The sequence below is a fragment of the Danio aesculapii genome, chromosome 6 (assembly GCF_903798145.1).
Source record: "Danio aesculapii chromosome 6, fDanAes4.1, whole genome shotgun sequence".
Taxonomy (NCBI): Eukaryota; Metazoa; Chordata; class Actinopteri; order Cypriniformes; family Danionidae; genus Danio; species Danio aesculapii.
In genome coordinates this window covers 3,288,267-3,307,127 of record NC_079440.1, presented here as the reverse complement: position 1 = coordinate 3,307,127, position 18,861 = coordinate 3,288,267, and the positions used below count along the sequence as shown (strand labels likewise).

General features: G+C 37.5%; 1 protein-coding gene across 1 annotated transcript in view; it reads left to right on the top strand.

Annotated features, from left to right (window-relative positions):
• dlgap4b (discs, large (Drosophila) homolog-associated protein 4b) overlaps positions 1–18,861 on the top strand; it is a 192,551-nt gene that overhangs the window by 117,417 nt on the left and 56,273 nt on the right. The window contains exon 3 of the mRNA XM_056459339.1: positions 17,164–17,631. Within this exon, the coding sequence (XP_056315314.1) occupies positions 17,232–17,631 (400 nt within the window). The 5' untranslated portion in view covers positions 17,164–17,231. The remainder of the gene's footprint in view (positions 1–17,163; positions 17,632–18,861) is intronic.

Genomic DNA, 18,861 nt, shown 5'->3' with positions numbered 1-18,861 from the left:
TTTATTTGTTGGTTAGTTTGTTTTTATTTCATTTTATTTTTATTTTATTTTTTTATTTTAGTTAACTGTTTATTTTTATTTTTAAAAGGTTTAGCTGTATATTTAATTGTTCATCTTTTTAGTAGTTTTAAATATCTAAATTAATTAATTAATTTCTTTATTTGTAACGTGGATTTTATTTTATTTATTTATTTATTTATTTTATTATTTATTTATTTATTTATTTATTTATTTATTTATTTATTTATTTATTTATTATTTTTTATTTTATATTTTAAAAATTTGTTGTATATTTAATTGTTCATCTTTTTAGCAGCTTTAAATATGTAAAATAATTATTTGTTCATTTGTCTGTTTGTTAGTTAGTTTTAATTTAATTTAATTAAACTTATTTTAATTTTTACAAAGTTTAGTTGTATATTTAATAGTTCATCATTTTAGCTGTTTTAAACATCTAAATTAATTTATTAAATTATTTATTTGTTTGTTAGTTTGTTTTAATTTAATATATATTTTTTATTTTATTTAATTTTATATTTTTTTAATTTAGTTGAAAATTTAATTGTTCATCTTTTAGCAGTTTTAAATATCTAAATTAATTAATTATTTTATTGATTTGTTATTTAGTTTTAATTTAATTTAATTTATTTAAATTTTTACAAAGTTTAGTTGTATATTTAATTGTTCATCTTTTTAGCTGTTTTAAACATCTAAATTAATTTATTAAATTATTAATTTGTTTGTTAGTTTGTTTTAATTTATTATATATTTTTAATTTTAATAATTTTTTTCATTTAGTTGACAATTTAATTGTTCATCTTTTTAGCAGTTTTAAATTAATTAATTAATTTTTTTTATTTGTTTGTTAGTGTGTTTTAATTTAATTTAATGTTTCATTTTGTTTTATTTTATTTTATTTTTTAAAAATTGTTGTATTTTAATTGTTCGTCATTTTAGCAGTTGTATGTGCTTTGCCAATCAAGTAAATGTATATTGTTTTAGTGCGTTTAAATAACACTATTGAAAACTAACACAAAAATATAAAGCATTTAAATCACTGTCCATATTGTGTCAACTGTTAGCTTCTCTGGGTGTAAAGTTCCCCCTCTCGTCCTCTGTGTTCACCTGAGCCTTGTGTTTTCAGCTGATGTCAAACGCTCCATCGCACACCGATTGCATTAAAACCTTACATTTGGACTTTAAAATTCAGATGCTCCTTCTTCATTTCCACAGCGAGCACATTATGCAAACACGGCCTCTGTGAGAGAGCTCATTATTATCTCAATGAAATAATTGCTTTGACCTTGTATCGGATTACATTATTAAACACTTGAGAAATAAATCAGCTTTTTGTTCAGCTGCTCATATAAGATGGTCTTCGTTCGGCTCTTTCTGTAAAATGTTAGTAATTCAGACTGAGCTGCAGCTGATTAAAAGTAAGCATGTTTTAGTTTGACAGTAAATCGGTGTGTTTTCGGAGAGTTTGGCTTTCAGTATAAAGCGGTTTCTGCTAACAAATCAGGAAAATGATGAATGCTGCACTGCAGGTTTAGTTTTTGGCTTAATATGTTTTCTTTTCAACCTTTTTTGTTTGTTGTTGTTACTGTTGCATCAGATAGCATCACGTTTATTTTAGTTTTGCATCTTTCTCATTGCTAATTAATCGTTTTTGACTTTGCGGTGTGAGATTTGAGTCTGTATTTTACTAGTGCTTGTTTTTGGGTTTTACTTGTAAAAGAAAACTTGATCAATAATTATAACTGATTATGTACAAAATACACACACACACACATACATGCACATACACACACAAACGCACATACGCTCACACAAAAACACATGCAAGCACGCACACACACACACACACACACACACACACACACACACGCATACATGCACACACACATATGCAAAAATATACATAAGTGCACACATACAAACACACACATGCACAGACACAAACACACACACACACACATGCACAGACACACACACAAACAAATGCATGCACAGACACAAACACACACATGCACAGACACAAACACACACACATGCACAGATGCACACACATATACACATACAGAAACACGCACACACACACACACACACACACACACACACACACACACACACACACACATACACACACTCACACAAACAAAATATACATAAGTGCACACACACACACAGATGCAAAAATTTACATAAGTGTACACAGACAAACACACATGCACAGACACACACACAAACAACTGCATGCACAGACACACACACATATACACATACTATACAGACACAGAAACACACACACATCCGCACACACACACACACACACACAAAAGACATAAGTGCACACACATGCACACACACAAATGCATGCACAGACACAAACACACACAAAATATACATAAGTGCACAGACACACACATAAACACACACACACAGACACACGCATACATGCACACACACATATGCAAAAATATACATAAGTGCACACATACAAACACACACATGCACAGACACAAACACACACACACACATGCACAGACACACACACAAACAAATGCATGCACAGACACAAACACACATGCACACACATACATACACACACACACACACACACAAAATATACATAAGTGCACACACACACACACACACACACACACATAAAAACACACAGAGACACACGCATACATGCACAAACACACATGCAAAAATATACATAAGTGCACACATACAAACACACACATGCACAGACACAAACACAAACAACTTGTACACATACTATACACACACATATACACATACTATACAGACACAGAAACACGCACACACATGCGCACACACACACACACACACACAAAAGACATAAGTGCGCACACACACACACACACACACACACACACAAAAGACATAAGTGCGTACACACACACACACACACACACACACACACAAATGCATGCATGCACAGACACAAACACACACACACATGCACAGACACACACACAAACAAATGCATGCACAGACACACACACGCATACTGTACACACACAGCCACACACAAAAACATGCACACACACACACACACACACACATACATGCAAAAAAAATCATAAACATGCACAGATACTAACACACACAAACACACACACACATGCACAGACTTACATAAATACATGCACAGACACACACACATACACTCATACTGTACACACACAGCCACACACAGAAACATGCACACACACACACACACACACACACACAGACACACACCCAAACAAATGCATGCATAGACATACACATATACACATACTGTACACAAACAGGCACACACAGAAACACACACACACACATGCAAACATGTACGCAGACACACACACACACACATAGTGTATTGTTATGTGTGCATGTCTGTTTTCCTGTAATTGAGGATATGGTTACGTGTGTTGTGTACATGTGTGTTTGTGTGTAAATGTGCGTTTACGAGAGCCCCAGAGTGTGTATCTCTGTTTGTGTGTGCGTGATTGTTTCTCTGTGTATGTGAGTTTTCTCTGTAAATGTGTGTGTGTGTGTTTCAGTAAGTATGTGTATGTGTGTATTTGTTTAAATGCATTTCTCTGTGTGTTCGATTGTTTCTCTGTGTATGTGTGTGTGTGATTATGAGTGTGTGTGTGTGTGTGTGGGTGGTATCGGTGTGTGTCCCTGAGAAAGTCTCACAATAACCTTGTCCTAATTACATTCTGCAGCGCTGCTTTTTGCCCTATTTCACAGCTCCAAATATATTCTTTCTCTCTGTCCTCTCTCCATCTCTGTCACACACACACACACGCACACATACTAACACACACACACTAGTACAGCTATCTTTATGGGGACTCTCCATAGCTGTAATGATGTTTCTGCAGTGTAGACGGTATATTATCTAGCCCTAAACCCAACCCTCACAGCAAACACTCTGCAGTTTTATACTTCCAAAATACTTCAGTCTCTCCGAGTTATGAGCTGATTTCTTCATGGAGACTAAAAAATGTCCCCACAAGGTCTAAATTGACTAATATACTTGTTGTAGGGATATTATACACACAAACACATGCATGCACAGTGCACACACTTATACGCACATGCATATCCACACACACAAACAAACAAATACAATTGCACACACACAAAAAGACACACACAAGCGCAAGTAGACACACACACACACACAGATGCAGCAATTAAAGGATTTCATGCTGATTTTGACATTTTGCTTGGATATTAAAAGACAAATTAGAAGCGCAGCATTTATTTATTTATCTATTTAACTGAAGCAGTCACTGTTCATCAAACTCCTGCCACAGAGCCAGGCCCGGATTAAGAATTTAGAGGCCCCTGGGCACAATGTCCCGTCGGCCCCATATCAAGCTGAATGTTGGCCCCCCTATAGTTGAATTAGAAAATAAGTTAATATAATATTTTTAAATAAAATTTCATCTATAGTGTATAGCCCACATTTTTTAAAAAAATGAAATACAGTAGGGGAGACCAGGGATGATTGTAACACAATTTTTCTTTAGCACCTAAAACTACCTTTTTTTTTAGCTACAAGACTGAAACTTTTAGGCAAAGTACCCACATTTGTCTACTACAAACGTCAACAATTTACATTTACATTTAGTCATTTAGCAGACGCTTTAATCCAAAGTGACTTACAAATGAGGACAAGGAAGCAATTTACACAACTATAAGAGCAGCAGTGAACAAGTGCTATAGACAACTTTCAGGTGTGTAAAGTCTAAGAAGCAAAACATTAGTAATGTTTTATTTTTTTTTTTTGAGAGAGAGAGAGAGAGAGAGAGTACAGTTAGTGGTATAGCCAGAGAGGCAGTTAAGATTAGGAAGGAAAGTGGAGACTAAACAGTTGCGTTTTTAGTCGTTTCTTGAAGACAGCAAGTGACTCGGCTGTTCTGATGTAGTTAGGGAGTTCATTCCACCAACTGGGCAGATTGAATGTGAGAGTTCGGGAAAGTGATTTCTTCCCTCTTTGGGATGGAACAACGAGGCGACGTTCATTCACAGAACGCAAGTTTCTGGAGGGCACATATATCTGCAGAAGTGAGAGCAGATACGAAGGAGCAAAGCCAGAGGTCACTTTGTAAGCAAACATCAGAGCTTTGAATTTGATGCGGGCAGCAACTGGCAGCCAGTGCAAACGGGTGAGTAGCGGAGTGACATGTGCTCTTTTGGGTTCATCAAAGACCACTCGTGCTGCTGCGTTCTGAAGCAGCTGAAGAGGTTTGATAGAGTTAGCTGGAAGCCCGGCTAGTAGAGAGTTGCAATAGTCCAGTTTGGAGAGAACAAGAGCTTGAACAATGAGTTGAGCTGTATGTTCAGATAGGAAGGGTCGGACCTTTCTGATGTTGTAGAGTGCGAATCTGCAAGATCGAGCAGTTCTAGAAATGTGCTCAGAGAAGTTTAGTTGGTCATCCAAGGCTTTTTACCATTTTGGATGCAGTGATGGTTGCCCCATCCATCTGGATTGAAAAGTTATGGTGTAGAGTCGGGTTGGCAGAAACTTCAAGCATTTCCGTTTTCGCGAGGTTAAGATGAGGATCTTTCATCCAGTGTGAAATGTCTGACAGGCAGGCTGAAATGCGAGCTGGAACCGAGGGATCATCAGGGTGAAAAGAGAGGTATAGCTGGGTATCATCAGCATAGCAGTGGTAGGAAAATCCATGTTAAATTTCCTAAACTATATCACAGACTTTGTGAGCTGATGACAAATACAAAGTGGTCATTTCTTATATCCTACTCCACTATAGGGTATAGGTTGTAACATACACACTGGGGTAAGTTGTAACATGTAGGCAAAATGCACAAAAACTAAGCATACTACAAGTGATCCCTACTGAAAAAACAGCTTAAACCAGCCTAGGCTGGTTGACTGGTTTTAGCTGGTTGACCAGGCTGGTTTTAGAGGGGTTTTGGCCACTTCCAGGCTGGTTTTCAGCCATTTCCAGCCTGGTCAGCTGGTCAGGCTGGAAGATGATCGGCTAAAACCAGCTTGACCAGCCTACACAGGCTGGGAGCCCAGCCAAATCCAGCTATGTCCAGCTAAAACCAGGCTGGTCAAGCTGGTTTAAGCTTGTTTTAGCTGGTCATTTTCCAGCCTGACCAGCTAAGACCAGGCTGGAAACGGCTAAAAACCAGCCTGGAAGTGGCCAAAACCCCTCTAAAACCAGCCTGGTCAACCAGCTAAAACCAGCCAACCAGCCTAGGCTGGTTTAGGCTGTTTTTTTAGTAGGGATATGCCACAATGACAATTTTATTGTAAATAAATGACTGCAACAATAAAACATATGTGAATATTGGAAGTGTATGTGCATATTGTGTTTGTCTGTGCATGCACAAGTGCATTTGTTTGTGCACATTCATATGTATGTGTGTGTAAGTGTTTGCATACATTAAAAACACGTGTTTCAACCTACCCCGCCACTGTCACCCATTGTTTAGCTATTGTATTAGCATGGTGCTTTGAAATTAGCAGGAGGTTGATACACCATTCTTTACTAGAGAAATTACAATTTGACCTGATATAACTCATACAACATCATCTACAACGGCACTAAACTAAACTAAATATTATCTTGTTATTTTTTTTTTACTTTCTTACCTCAGAATTCGATTTTCTGTTGTAGCTTCAGAAGAGATTGCAAGACTGACTGGAAAATCTCCATGTGTGATTGTTAAGTTAACCTGAGGAACCTGAAAGTGTTACATGACCCCTATCTTATCCCTGATTTGTGGAATTGGTAGTGTTACAACTCTCCCTGTGTTTCAACTATAACCGCTCTCCCCCTACATATATTTCTAGTCTACAAAGATTGAACTTGTTTTTAAAGCATTTAAAGCACACTTTGGAATAAGAATGCTAATACAGCTAGTGAAAATTAATGGATTGTAATATACTTAAGTTCACTGAAGCAGTACTAAACATTTATATTTAAGGGTATTTTTAATGTATAACTTCTACAAACTTGTAATGCATATTATTTGGATATAACACCTCTGCAATCAAGATATATCCAGCTGCAGACCCGCAGAACCACACACGTTTCAGGCACACACAATCTAGCGCACACATTCTAGGCAAACCATATATGGTAACTAACTAACTCCTTAGGAGCATTATCGCCACCTATTGAATTTCACAAATATGGTTTCCCATTTCAGTAATTATATCATTATTCTATTGTAACAATCATTTTAACATCTGTGCCGTTTTGGAACTCAAATTATGTAAATAAAAATAATTGGTTAAACATTTATGACTTTATTCACGTGTCCACATACACAAAGAAAACATAACAGACCATCTAATAGTAGTATTAAGTGTAATAAATTGATTTAGGATCTTAATATTATCATACTTGGCTTTGTTGTAAAATATAAAGGCAAACAATATTGTGTCACATTAAAAATATTTACTATAGTTAATCATTTAAACAATATATAATATAGTTATAAACTGATTATCTTGACTGATTATAAACTATTATATTTAGCTAAACTGTAGCAACTGTTAATTGCAACTATAATTACAACAAATTACCAGTACTATGGTTTAAAAACAATATATTGCGTACTGTAAATTACTATAGTATTTAATGTGGGAATTGGGAAATCATTAATAAAAAGTTATTAGAAAATTAAGCAAATAAATACTATTAAATCGCTTGAGTAAATATTAATATATGCTATATGCTATAAAGATGTATTATTGCCTATATTAACTTGCTATCATTTCTTCATTATAAATGAATCCATTATGTAAATTAAACCTGTCCAATTTAGATCGTTCAGCAAGGCCAGCAAACGAGTATCTGCTATATTGACTCTATGATGACTGATAGAAAACTGTTCAGTCTATTATATTGAATGGCGATCAGAAACAACGCTCCATTCGCCTGTCTAGATCGCAATCTCTGTGAAATAGTAAACACTATTGTTTATAGTGTACAATATTTATTAACAGTATATATAAATATATATTGATGCCGATGTCCGAGAAGACGTTAATAACATTAACATCCGTCGTAACCATATATGGTTTGCCTAGATCGTGTGTGCTGGATTGTGTGTGCCTGAAACGTGTGTGGTTCTGGAGGCCTGCAGCTGGATATTATTGCTCCAATCCAGTTCTATGAATCTGAGTCCTCCATATTACACTGTTGATTCCTACTTGTCTTCATCGTGATGAAGAGTAGGCAAAATCTAATATGTAGTGGGGGGGGGTAAGAAAAACGTGTTTATCAGACGCAGGATTCGAACCGGCTTCATGATCGACTGTGTCAAAAGATATTGCCATGCGCTTTACGAGCTACGCCACTTGCGCTGCTGTTTGGTGCCTTTTAGTCTCTGTCCCACGAGGTGTGCTATTTGCACCTAGCCTAAATAGCACCATAAAATAAGCTTTTTTTCTCCCCTCGCGGGGGCCCCTGTGCCCATAATGCCCATTGGTTAATCCAGCCCTGCACAGAGCAGAAGAAAAAACGTATTATTTGGACACACACACATTTCTAGTCCACGTGCAGGAAACGCTTGACTTGAAGTAGATAATGAGCTAATAACAGATTTGACCGTCTCTGACACTGTGTTCCTACTGCTGCCATACACTGATCAGATCTGTGTGTTAATGAGTGTGTGTCTTTACAGCAGCACGGGTTACTGCTCACTCGCTCTCTCATTTCAGCAGCGCAGCTCTGGATGCTCAATTATCATTGCGGCTGCCATGATTGTGTACGAAAATGTATATAACACAGCAGATCTGATTTGTTTCGTTGAGGAGATGGTGATACGTGTGTTTCTGACCATTACCTGACACCAGTGTGTGTGTGTGTGTGTGTGTGTGTGTGTGTGTGTGTGTATGTATATGTGTGTGTGTAAAGTGAACAGATGATTTTCCTCAGTTTGACTGAGATGTTTCTCTGGCAAATTGATGCTTTCAGATAATGATGATGATGAAGATGGAGGAGGTGTGTGTTTCTGTTTTCAGGGTCATTTGCACAACCTGTAATCAGGATCTGTGTAAAAAGAGCTTTTTGTTCAGCAAAACACTTTTTGTTGGCTTCAAACATGATGAAGAAGAGCGTCCTTCAGCATTTCAGACACACTGAGTCAGACACTTTATTATATAATGAGTGAAGATGACGTGAGTGTAAACACATAATGGGGTCACTGTACATCTCTTTAAAGTCAGAGTGATCCGGAAGTTGCAGAGACTTTTATTTCAGTATGCTGATGTACTTCCAACTGAAACGGAATATTGAGTAGGGGGCGGGGCTTACTTTTCACATCATAACAATCTAATGGTAAGAGGGGCGGGGTTAAGAATATTTCCTATGCAGCTGTTATGGAAGTCATCAAGTGGACTTCAACAGAAGGTCCGCCTTGGAAGCACATGCTCAGATTTTGATTAAAGGTCTTCATTCATTCCTTTTCCTTCAGCTTAGTTGCTTTATTAATCAGGGGTCGCCACAGAGAAATGAACCGTCAACTTATCCAGCATATGTTTTACACAGTGGATGCCTTTCCAGCTGCAACGTAGCACTGGGAAACACCCATACACACTCATTCACACTCGTACACTACGGCCAATTTAGTGTATCAATTCCCCTATAGCGCATGTGTTTGGACTGTGGGGGAAACCGGAGCACCCGGAGGAAACCAACACCGGGAGAACATGCAAACTCCACACAGAAACGTCAACTGGCCCAGCTGAGACTCGAACCAGGGATCATCTTGCTGTGAGGTGACAGTGCTAACCACTGAGCTACATGCTAGCTGATATTATTATTCCTAATGTGAATAAATAATCTGGGCATAAAACATATGCTGGATAAGTTGGCAGTTCATTCTGCTGTGGCAACCCCTGATTAATAAAGGCACTAAGTCGAAAAGAGAATGAATGAATGAATGAATGAATGAAGAAAAATAAACATTGCAAATTTTGATTTCGCACTCACTTTATATGTGGTAAACTGATGCTTCTTAAAGGGACAGTTCACCCAAAACTGATATTCTGTCATTTACTCACTCTTCACTTATTATCCAAACATGTTTGAGTTTCTTTCTTCTGTCAAACACAAAAGAAGGTATTTTGAAAAATGTTAGAAACCTGTAACCATTACCTTTTATAGTATTTGTTTTTATAACTATGGAAGTCAACAGTTTCGGGTTTCTAACATTGTCAAAAAACCTTCTTTGGTGTTCATCAGAAATAAGAAATTCATAAAGATTTGGAACCACTTATATATATATTTATATATATATATATATATATATATATATATATATATATATATATATATTTTACACTGAAAAAATAAAACTCTTTACTTGATAAAATTGAGTAAATGTTGTCTTATATCAAGTACTACTGACAAATAAATTGTACTTGATATAAGATAGTAAAATTTAATTAACCCTGTAAAGCCTGACACATGTAAAATATCTAATTAGGTTTGCAACATTCATTCATTGATTTTCCTTTGGCTTAGTCCCTTTATTCATCAGGGGTCGCCACAGTGGAATGATCCGCCAACTTATCCAGCATGTTTTATGCAGCGGATGCCCTTCCAACTGCAACCCAGTACTGGGAAACACCCATACACTCACACACTACAATCTATTTAGTTTCTTCATTTCCCCTATAGTGCATGTGTTTGTGTAACCCCGCCAGTCCTACACCACCCAACTCACACCCACCCAGCTGGTATCGAACCGGCGACCTTCCGCATGGGAGTCGGGTGCTCTACCAATGAAGCTAAAGACCATGGCCTCTAGCGTCTGTCGGCCTCTTACCTGCACAGCACTTACTAGCTGGCCTCCGTTACATTTGGACTGTGGGGGAAACCCACACCAACATGGGGAGAACATGCAAACTCCACACAGAAACGCCAACTGGCCCAGCCAGGGCTTGAACTAGCAACCCTCTTGCTGTGAGGCCACAGTGCTAACCACTGAGCCACTGTGTCGCCGCAGGTTTGCAACAGTTAGAAAATATTAAAATATTACAGGTAAATGAATATTCGTATGTAGCTCCTCCCACTCTTTTCAATTATTATATCAAGTAAATGTGTAAATATTAAATATTTTGCTTAGGAAATACTAGTTATGCTTGACCTTTAATATTATTTAAAAATGACGACAGTAAATTTATTAGATTTTACAGCACCAAAAATGTGGTAAAATTACACATACAAGCAAATGAATATTAATATTTAGCTTTTTCCACTCGTTTCATTACAGTTTTTACAGACGCTATAGGACACATTTCTCAATACTCAGGTCACTTTTGCAAGTCTCTTGACACAGTGAGCACAGCAGAAGTCTCTGTGGGCTAAACCGAGGATCAATTATCATTGTTTTGGCACAAAATGCACTCAATGACTACATCTCTCAAATTTGATCAAGTCTTTTCTCACTCAGACACAACAACTGCAATCTGTGTACGTTCAGGACATTTAGCACGTGCTTACATACTGTTTATAAAACTGTTCAACTTCTGTTCAACACAATAACATCATGCACAACTGAATAAGACAGCAAAATTCATCAGCAATATCTTATTGAAACATATTTCACATCTAATAATGCCGTTTAACCAGCCACCGCTGATTGTCATTGTACACTCTCAGAAATAAAGGTACAGGAGCTGTCACTGGGGCAGTACCTTTTCAAAAGATACATATTTGTTCCTGAAGGGTCCATAATGGTACATCAAAGGTACTTTTTAGGTACATTTGGGTACAAATATGCACCTTTGAGGTACCATTGTGGACTCTTTGGGTATAAATATGTATCTTTTGGAAAGGTACTGCCCCAGTGACAGCTCCTGTACCTTTATTTCTGAGAGTGTAGATGAACAACTACACAGGCGTTACTCTTTCAATTTCATTACAAAAGGAGAAGACTGCTGAATAGGTTTGTGTTGGGATGTAAACATGGACCCAGCCAGAAATAGAGAAGTGGCTGAAAGAGGAAGAAGATTGCCAGGGACGGATCAGGCATGCCAGAAGATTCTTTCCTAGGTGTATTGCCCTAGATGACATAAGATTTGATATGGATGAGAACGTGTGTCCAAATGGAGAAGACCGCGCTGATTCGCATTAAGCTGCGGTCACCCTAGAGTTTGTGTGTGCGAAATTCTGTCGTGCGGCGCTGTGAAAAGGGGCGGGATTAAACAAGATTAGACATACAAAAAAGCGAGTGATTGCTCCATGCTTTAAATCTCTGTCCAGAGAGGTCCTGTTTTGATCCTCGATTGGTCTCACGCAGTCAAGTGATGCGATTTCGCAGGTCAGAGTTCACCAAGCTTGAACTTTGCACCGCAGCAAACTGCGAAACTTGACGCATGACCTTGCGTTTCCGGTCTGACGCATTCGCATGTGTATGAATGGAAGTCTATGGGGAGGAAAAGCCCAGTGTGACCGCAGCTTGACTGTTGTATCTGTATCAGTGGATGGTGTGTAGACAAATTCTTGTATTCTGGAATTACTCAGTGAAAAAAATAAAATAAAATAATTGACATAAAATATTGAGGAATTCTGCATCACGTCTGATTCATTCCAGTAACACATACTGCAGTTATAAACAGAGACGTGACCTTGTTTTACACAAGAAAACACTGTGTAATGCTGCATGTTGTCAGTGTTTAAGCTCATTGTTTTGTGGGTGACAAAGTGTGTTTATGGGCTGTCAACATATGCTAGTGTCCTGGAAGAATAAGTTTATTTGAGCCCTGAATCAAGTGTTTTGGTAGTTGTAGTGCATTATTTTAAATGTGAACTGAACTGCTTTGCCAAGCTGAAAGTCGGTGAGGAGAATTATATGAAGAGTTGTAAAAAAAAAGTGACCAGAAATGTGTCTTAGCGTCTGTAAAAAACTGTAATTACATCAAGTAAATGCGTAAATATTTCACTTAGGATATTCTAGTTATCCTCGTCATTTAATATTAAAATGTAAAAACTATAACAGTAAGTTTATCAGATCTTACCACACCAAAAGTGTTTTTTTTTTTTTTCAGAGTAGGTGAACTGTCCCTTTAATACAGGGGTGTCCAAACTCGGTCCTGGAGGGCCGGTGTCCTGCAGATTTTAGCTCCAACTTGCCTCAACACACCTGCACGGATGTTTCTAGAAAGCCTAGTAAGTGCTTGATTAGCTAGCCCAGGTGTGTCTGATTGGGGTTGGAACTAAACTTTGCAGGACACCGGCCCTCCAGGACCGAGCTTGGACATGCCTGCTTTAATACATATGTGACTCTTGTCTTTATTATTATTACTGTGTGTTTGACTTTGGTGGTCCAGCAGTATATTTAGCCTGTTGGCACCCCCTGCTGTCAGAATGAGTGAGCCGCAGTGTTTGCAGTCGTGTTATCATTCTTCGTTTGTATGTGTGTGTCTGTGTCTCAGAGCCCACCTGTGCTAAACACACTCCACAACAGATGGTGAAGCTCAACCAACAAGTCTGGTAAATCTGGCCTGTACACTGAAGTTAAACATTCACACTAACAGTGTGTGTGTAGATGCTGCTTTAATTCTCCAGTGAACAGCGGTGTGTGTGTGTGTGTGTGTGTGTGTGTGTGTGTGTGTGTGTGTGCGTGTGTGTGTGTGTGTGTGTGTGTTTGACAGCCGCATCACACTCACTCAGAGTTTATTACACTGGAGCAGATGGAGAAACACATGATCACAAATGCACAGGTTATCTTTCAGCTCAAGACACAGGAGACTAGATTTGCACTCTTTTTAGGGCAATAATAACTTCCAGACGGTGTTGAATAATCTATTTGATTTACTATAAGCATTTATTTTTTTTGCTAGTTTTAACTTTTCATTTTTTTAACAATTCTGACTTGAGAATTAAGAGTTGAGATCTAAACTGTAATTAAATGTAGTATTGTTTCTTCTTTAAAATGCTTCTTAATCAAATTAGGTGTATATATATATTTTATTTGTTTAATCATAAGTACAGTTTAGATTAAGTATGTTGCTTCATTATTGCAATATATATCTAATTCACTGAGTGTTCCTGTATTTTATTTTAAACACTAAAGTGCTTTTTTCATATAATATGCTTACTAAACTCTTAAAAATTATGGGTTATTTGAATCAGTGTTGGGTGAAATATGGACAAACCCAAATGTTGGGTTATATTTGGTCCTACAAACATTTAAAAAAAATAAAAAACATAACCCGGTGAGAGGTTTTGTCCATTTTAACCAAAATTGGGTTGAAAATACAGCATTTTTAGAGTGTATAAAATGCATTATATATATATATATATATATATATATATATATATATATATATATATATATATATATATATATATATATATATATATATATATATATATATATATATGGATGTATAGGTATATATATAGATGTATATGTATATATATATGGATGTATATATATATATATATATATATATATATATATATATATATATATATATATATATATATATATATATATATATATATATATATATATATGGATGTATATATATATGGATGTATAGGTATATATATGGATGTATAGGTATATATGTGTATATATATATATATATATATATATATATATATATATATATATATATATATATATATGTATGGATGTATATGTATATATGTATGGATGTATATGTATATATATATGGATGTATATATATGGATGTATAGGTATATATATGGATGTATAGGTATATATATATGGATGTATATATATATGTGTATATATATATGTATTTTGCTGTAAACAGCTTATGTTTTCATGTTGAGGTGTTTTTGTTGCACATATTTTTAATACTATATTAAATGTACTATATTATTTTAACACTATATGTGCTTTTACATGTTAACAAAAAATAGTTTAGCATCATTCAAACTGAGGCGGTGCAGTGGGAAGCGATGTCACCTCACAGCAAGAAGGTCTCTGGTTTGAGCCCTGGCTGAGTCAGATGGCATTTCTGTGTGGAGTTTGCATGTTCTCCCCGTGTTCAGATGGGTTTCTTCCGGGTTCTCCGGTTTCCCCCACAGTCCAAACACATGTGCTACAGGGGAATTGAATAAACTGAAATTTTACATAGTGTATGTGTGTGAATGAGAGTGTGTGGGTGTTTCCCAGTGATGGGTTGCAGCTGGAAGGGCATCCACTGCGTGAAACTTATGCCGGATAAGTTGGCGGTTCATTCCGCTGTGGTGACCCCTGATTAATAAAGGGACTGAGCTAAAAAAGAAAATGATTGAATGAATGTATTAACATGTTGAATCATTATTGTATAATATGGATCATCTCTATTAGTGAGCACAATCGCCTCACAGCAAGAAGGACGCTGGTTCGAGCGAATGAATGAATAAATTAATGAATGAATGAAAATTAAGCAAGTTTTTTTTCCTGAAAAACAAGCAAAATTGATGTGCAAATACGGTAAGAAAAATAATCCGGTTTTTCATTTGGATTATTCAATTCGATTGTTTAGATTATTTTGTTGACCCCAGATTATTTTGTAGGAAAAACGTACTTAATTTTGACATATTATTTATTTCTGAAAACAAGACTATATTTTCGCGTGTTTAGATAATGCTTTAGATAATTTTGACTAGAAACAATACAAAAAATTGAAGTAATGCATTTTTTGCAGTGTATATTTGACATGACGTCTCATCTTTGATTAATATATGCAACAGGTTTTTATTGGTTTGTTTTTTGCCGTTTAATCTTGTGCGTTTTGCAGTAGCAGCTGGTGTTTTTGATGCTGAGCTGATTTTTGCTGTTGTCTTCATAGATTTAATTAGTTTTTCTTGAATGCTCGTCCACTTGTGTTGATCTGCAGGCTCCTGTGGTTGTTTTTGACTCCTCAGAGCTGAAATAATGGCAGTGTCAGTGTGTCTCCTCTTCTGTGGTGGTGGTGTTGTTTGCGTGTCCTGCTGATGTGCAGATCTGCTTCAGCCGTCACGTTTCTCCACTTTTCTCTGTGTGTGTCTGGTTTTGGCTGCTCTTTCGGTCTGCTGGTTTTGCAGGAGTTTTGAGCAGGTCGGTCTGGGCATTCAAGCACTTCAGTGCGATTGTTTCTAGTCCAAATATCTAAAGACTCTTAAATCAAGAAGTAAGTACAAAATAATGTATAATAGATTAGATTTAACTTTATTGTCATTACACATGTACAAGTACAAGGCAACGAAATGCAGTTTCGATCTAACCAGCAGTGCAATAGCAGCAAGTGCAGGATAAAGGTATAAGTTATAAAGTGCAGTTATAGAAAAACTATGGTAATATTTACAGATGGATGTACTATGAACATTACATACAGGTTGTATTAGCTATGAACAGATTTACAATAAATGGATATACGTACAGGATGCTATTAATAATCAGGAGTGGCAGATAGATAAACATAATTACAAATGTCCATGTGCAGTGGGTGTGTACAGTTCAGATAAGTGAATCAGTGCAATGAATATGTGCAAACTTTAAATGTGCAAATGTTAAATAGTGCAGTGATTTAGAGGAGTATAAGTTAGAGGAGTGTGGGGGTGTATTGGGGGGGGCAAAAGAGTCAGTGAGGGGCAGAGTTCAGAAGGGAGACAGCTCTGGGGAAAAAGCTGTTCCTCAGTCTGCTGGTTTTTGTCCGGGGGAGCCTGAAGCGCCTGCCGGAAGGCAGGAGAGAAACAGTCTGTGAGCAGGGTGAGAGGTGTCCTTAAGAATACTGCGTGCTCAGCACAGACAATAATAACATTAATTATAATGTCTTTTTTTGAGAAATAATGTTAAAATGAAGTGAGTTTTTCCTTAAAACAAGCAAAATAATCTGCCAATAGGGTAAACTACATAATTTGACGGAAGATTATTCTGCTCAGCCCATTGGCAGATTATTTTGCTTGTTTTAAGGAAAAACTCACCTCATTTTGACGTATTGTTTCCTTAAAAACATTGCTTTTTGAATATCTAGAAAATACTTCTTGATTTAAGGAACTTTTAGATATTTGGATTAGAAACAAGCAGTGTGTGACCAGAGAGATAGAGATGTGTTAAGAAAGATGTGAACTTCATTGATCAATATCATGGAGGCCTAATTTGTCCTTTACCATCCACTTCTCTGTTGTTTCTCTGCAGGGTTTCTGTTTCTCCCCGGCGGGCTCATGCACCAAGTTTAGGGTGGGGGGGCGTTCCCCCGTTCTGCCATGAAAGCCTTCACCCCGCAGCGCACCCGTCACCTGTCCGACTGCGAGCCGCCCCGCTCTCCTGCTCACCTGGGCTACCCGCCATCCCACACCCCGTTCCTCTTACCGTCAGCCATGGATCATTACGGAGCGCTGGACCCGCACCATTTCTCCCCAGCGCCGGGTCCCGGAGGCCTGCCGCCCGACTGCCTGATGCCCCTCAACAATCAGCTGTCCTCCAGCAGCACCTTCCCCAGGATCCACTACAACTCACACTTTGACCAGGGCGAGTTCGGGCCCTCGGGAGCCGACAGCATCGGGGGAATCAGCACCGGGACCATGGGCACCTCCATGTCCATGGGAATGGGTCTCGGAGTGGGACGGAACGCCATGATCACCAGCGGATCCGCAACTATATCTGGTTAAGTATAAATGTTTATTCATTCATTTTCTTTTCGACTTAGTCCCTTTATTAATCCGGGGTTGCCACAGTGGAATGAACCACCAACTTATCCAGCACGATTTTACGCAGCGGATGCCCTTCCACCCACAACCAATCTCTGGGAACATCCATACACTCACTCATACACTACAGACAATTTAGCCTACCCAATTTACCTGTACTGCATGTCTTTGGACTGTGGGTGAAACCGGAGCACCCGGAGGAAACCCACACGAACGCAGGGAGAACATGCAAACTCCACACAGAAATGCCAACTGACCCAGCCGAGACTCGAACCCGTGACCTTCTTGCTGTGAGGCGACAGCACTACCTACTTCGCCACTGCGTCGCCCTATAAATGTTTAATTGAATTTGCATATCTCCTTTTACAATAATTATTAAATGCAATAATTATCATTAATCAATCAAAATCAGAAATAAGTTAAGGTGTGAGTAAGGTAGACAGTACTGCTGTAAATATAGTTAATCTGCAGTTTTTCGAATTGGTGATATCCTATTCTATTTCTATTTTATTAATAATAATAATAATGATTTGATTGTTTGTATACTGAAACTATCATCTAAATTAACATATATTAACCTAAAACAGACTATACTAACTACTTAAGATAATACTGTAAAATATTGGGCAAGGTATTGGGCAAAAGAGGTAATTAAGGTTTAAAAGCTAATGATTTGTGCGGCATTTGTGATTAATATTGTTAATTAAGATTTACAAACAATAGCTTATTGAAAGCAACCCATGCTCATTGGAAGTGTTTTCAAAACCTGATCCAGGTATGCTTCAATGTTAAAATATAGACTAGAGGGCAGGCATGTGCACAGGTAGGGCTTAACCTCACTTCGCGATCGCACTACACAACCCGATAAACCACAACTGCCACTCCTGATCTTCACTTCGCTTAGGTACAGGGGGGGACTGGCCATCTGGCAGACTGGGCAGTTTCCCACTGTCCACCGTACTTTTTGGGCCGGGCTGATCATCTTATGATCTGATCGGCTCATAAAACGCTTAGCAGCCTATCGCTTTTTTCTGTCTAATTAATTGACGATGCTGTGATCTGTGACGCTCTGAAAGTAAGCTGGGGTTTTTTTAAGACAGACCGACTTTTAAGTTCTACAAAGTTGAGCTTAATATTTTTGTTGGTTTGATTGACGTAAGTTGAGATGACTAGAAAAGTTCATTTG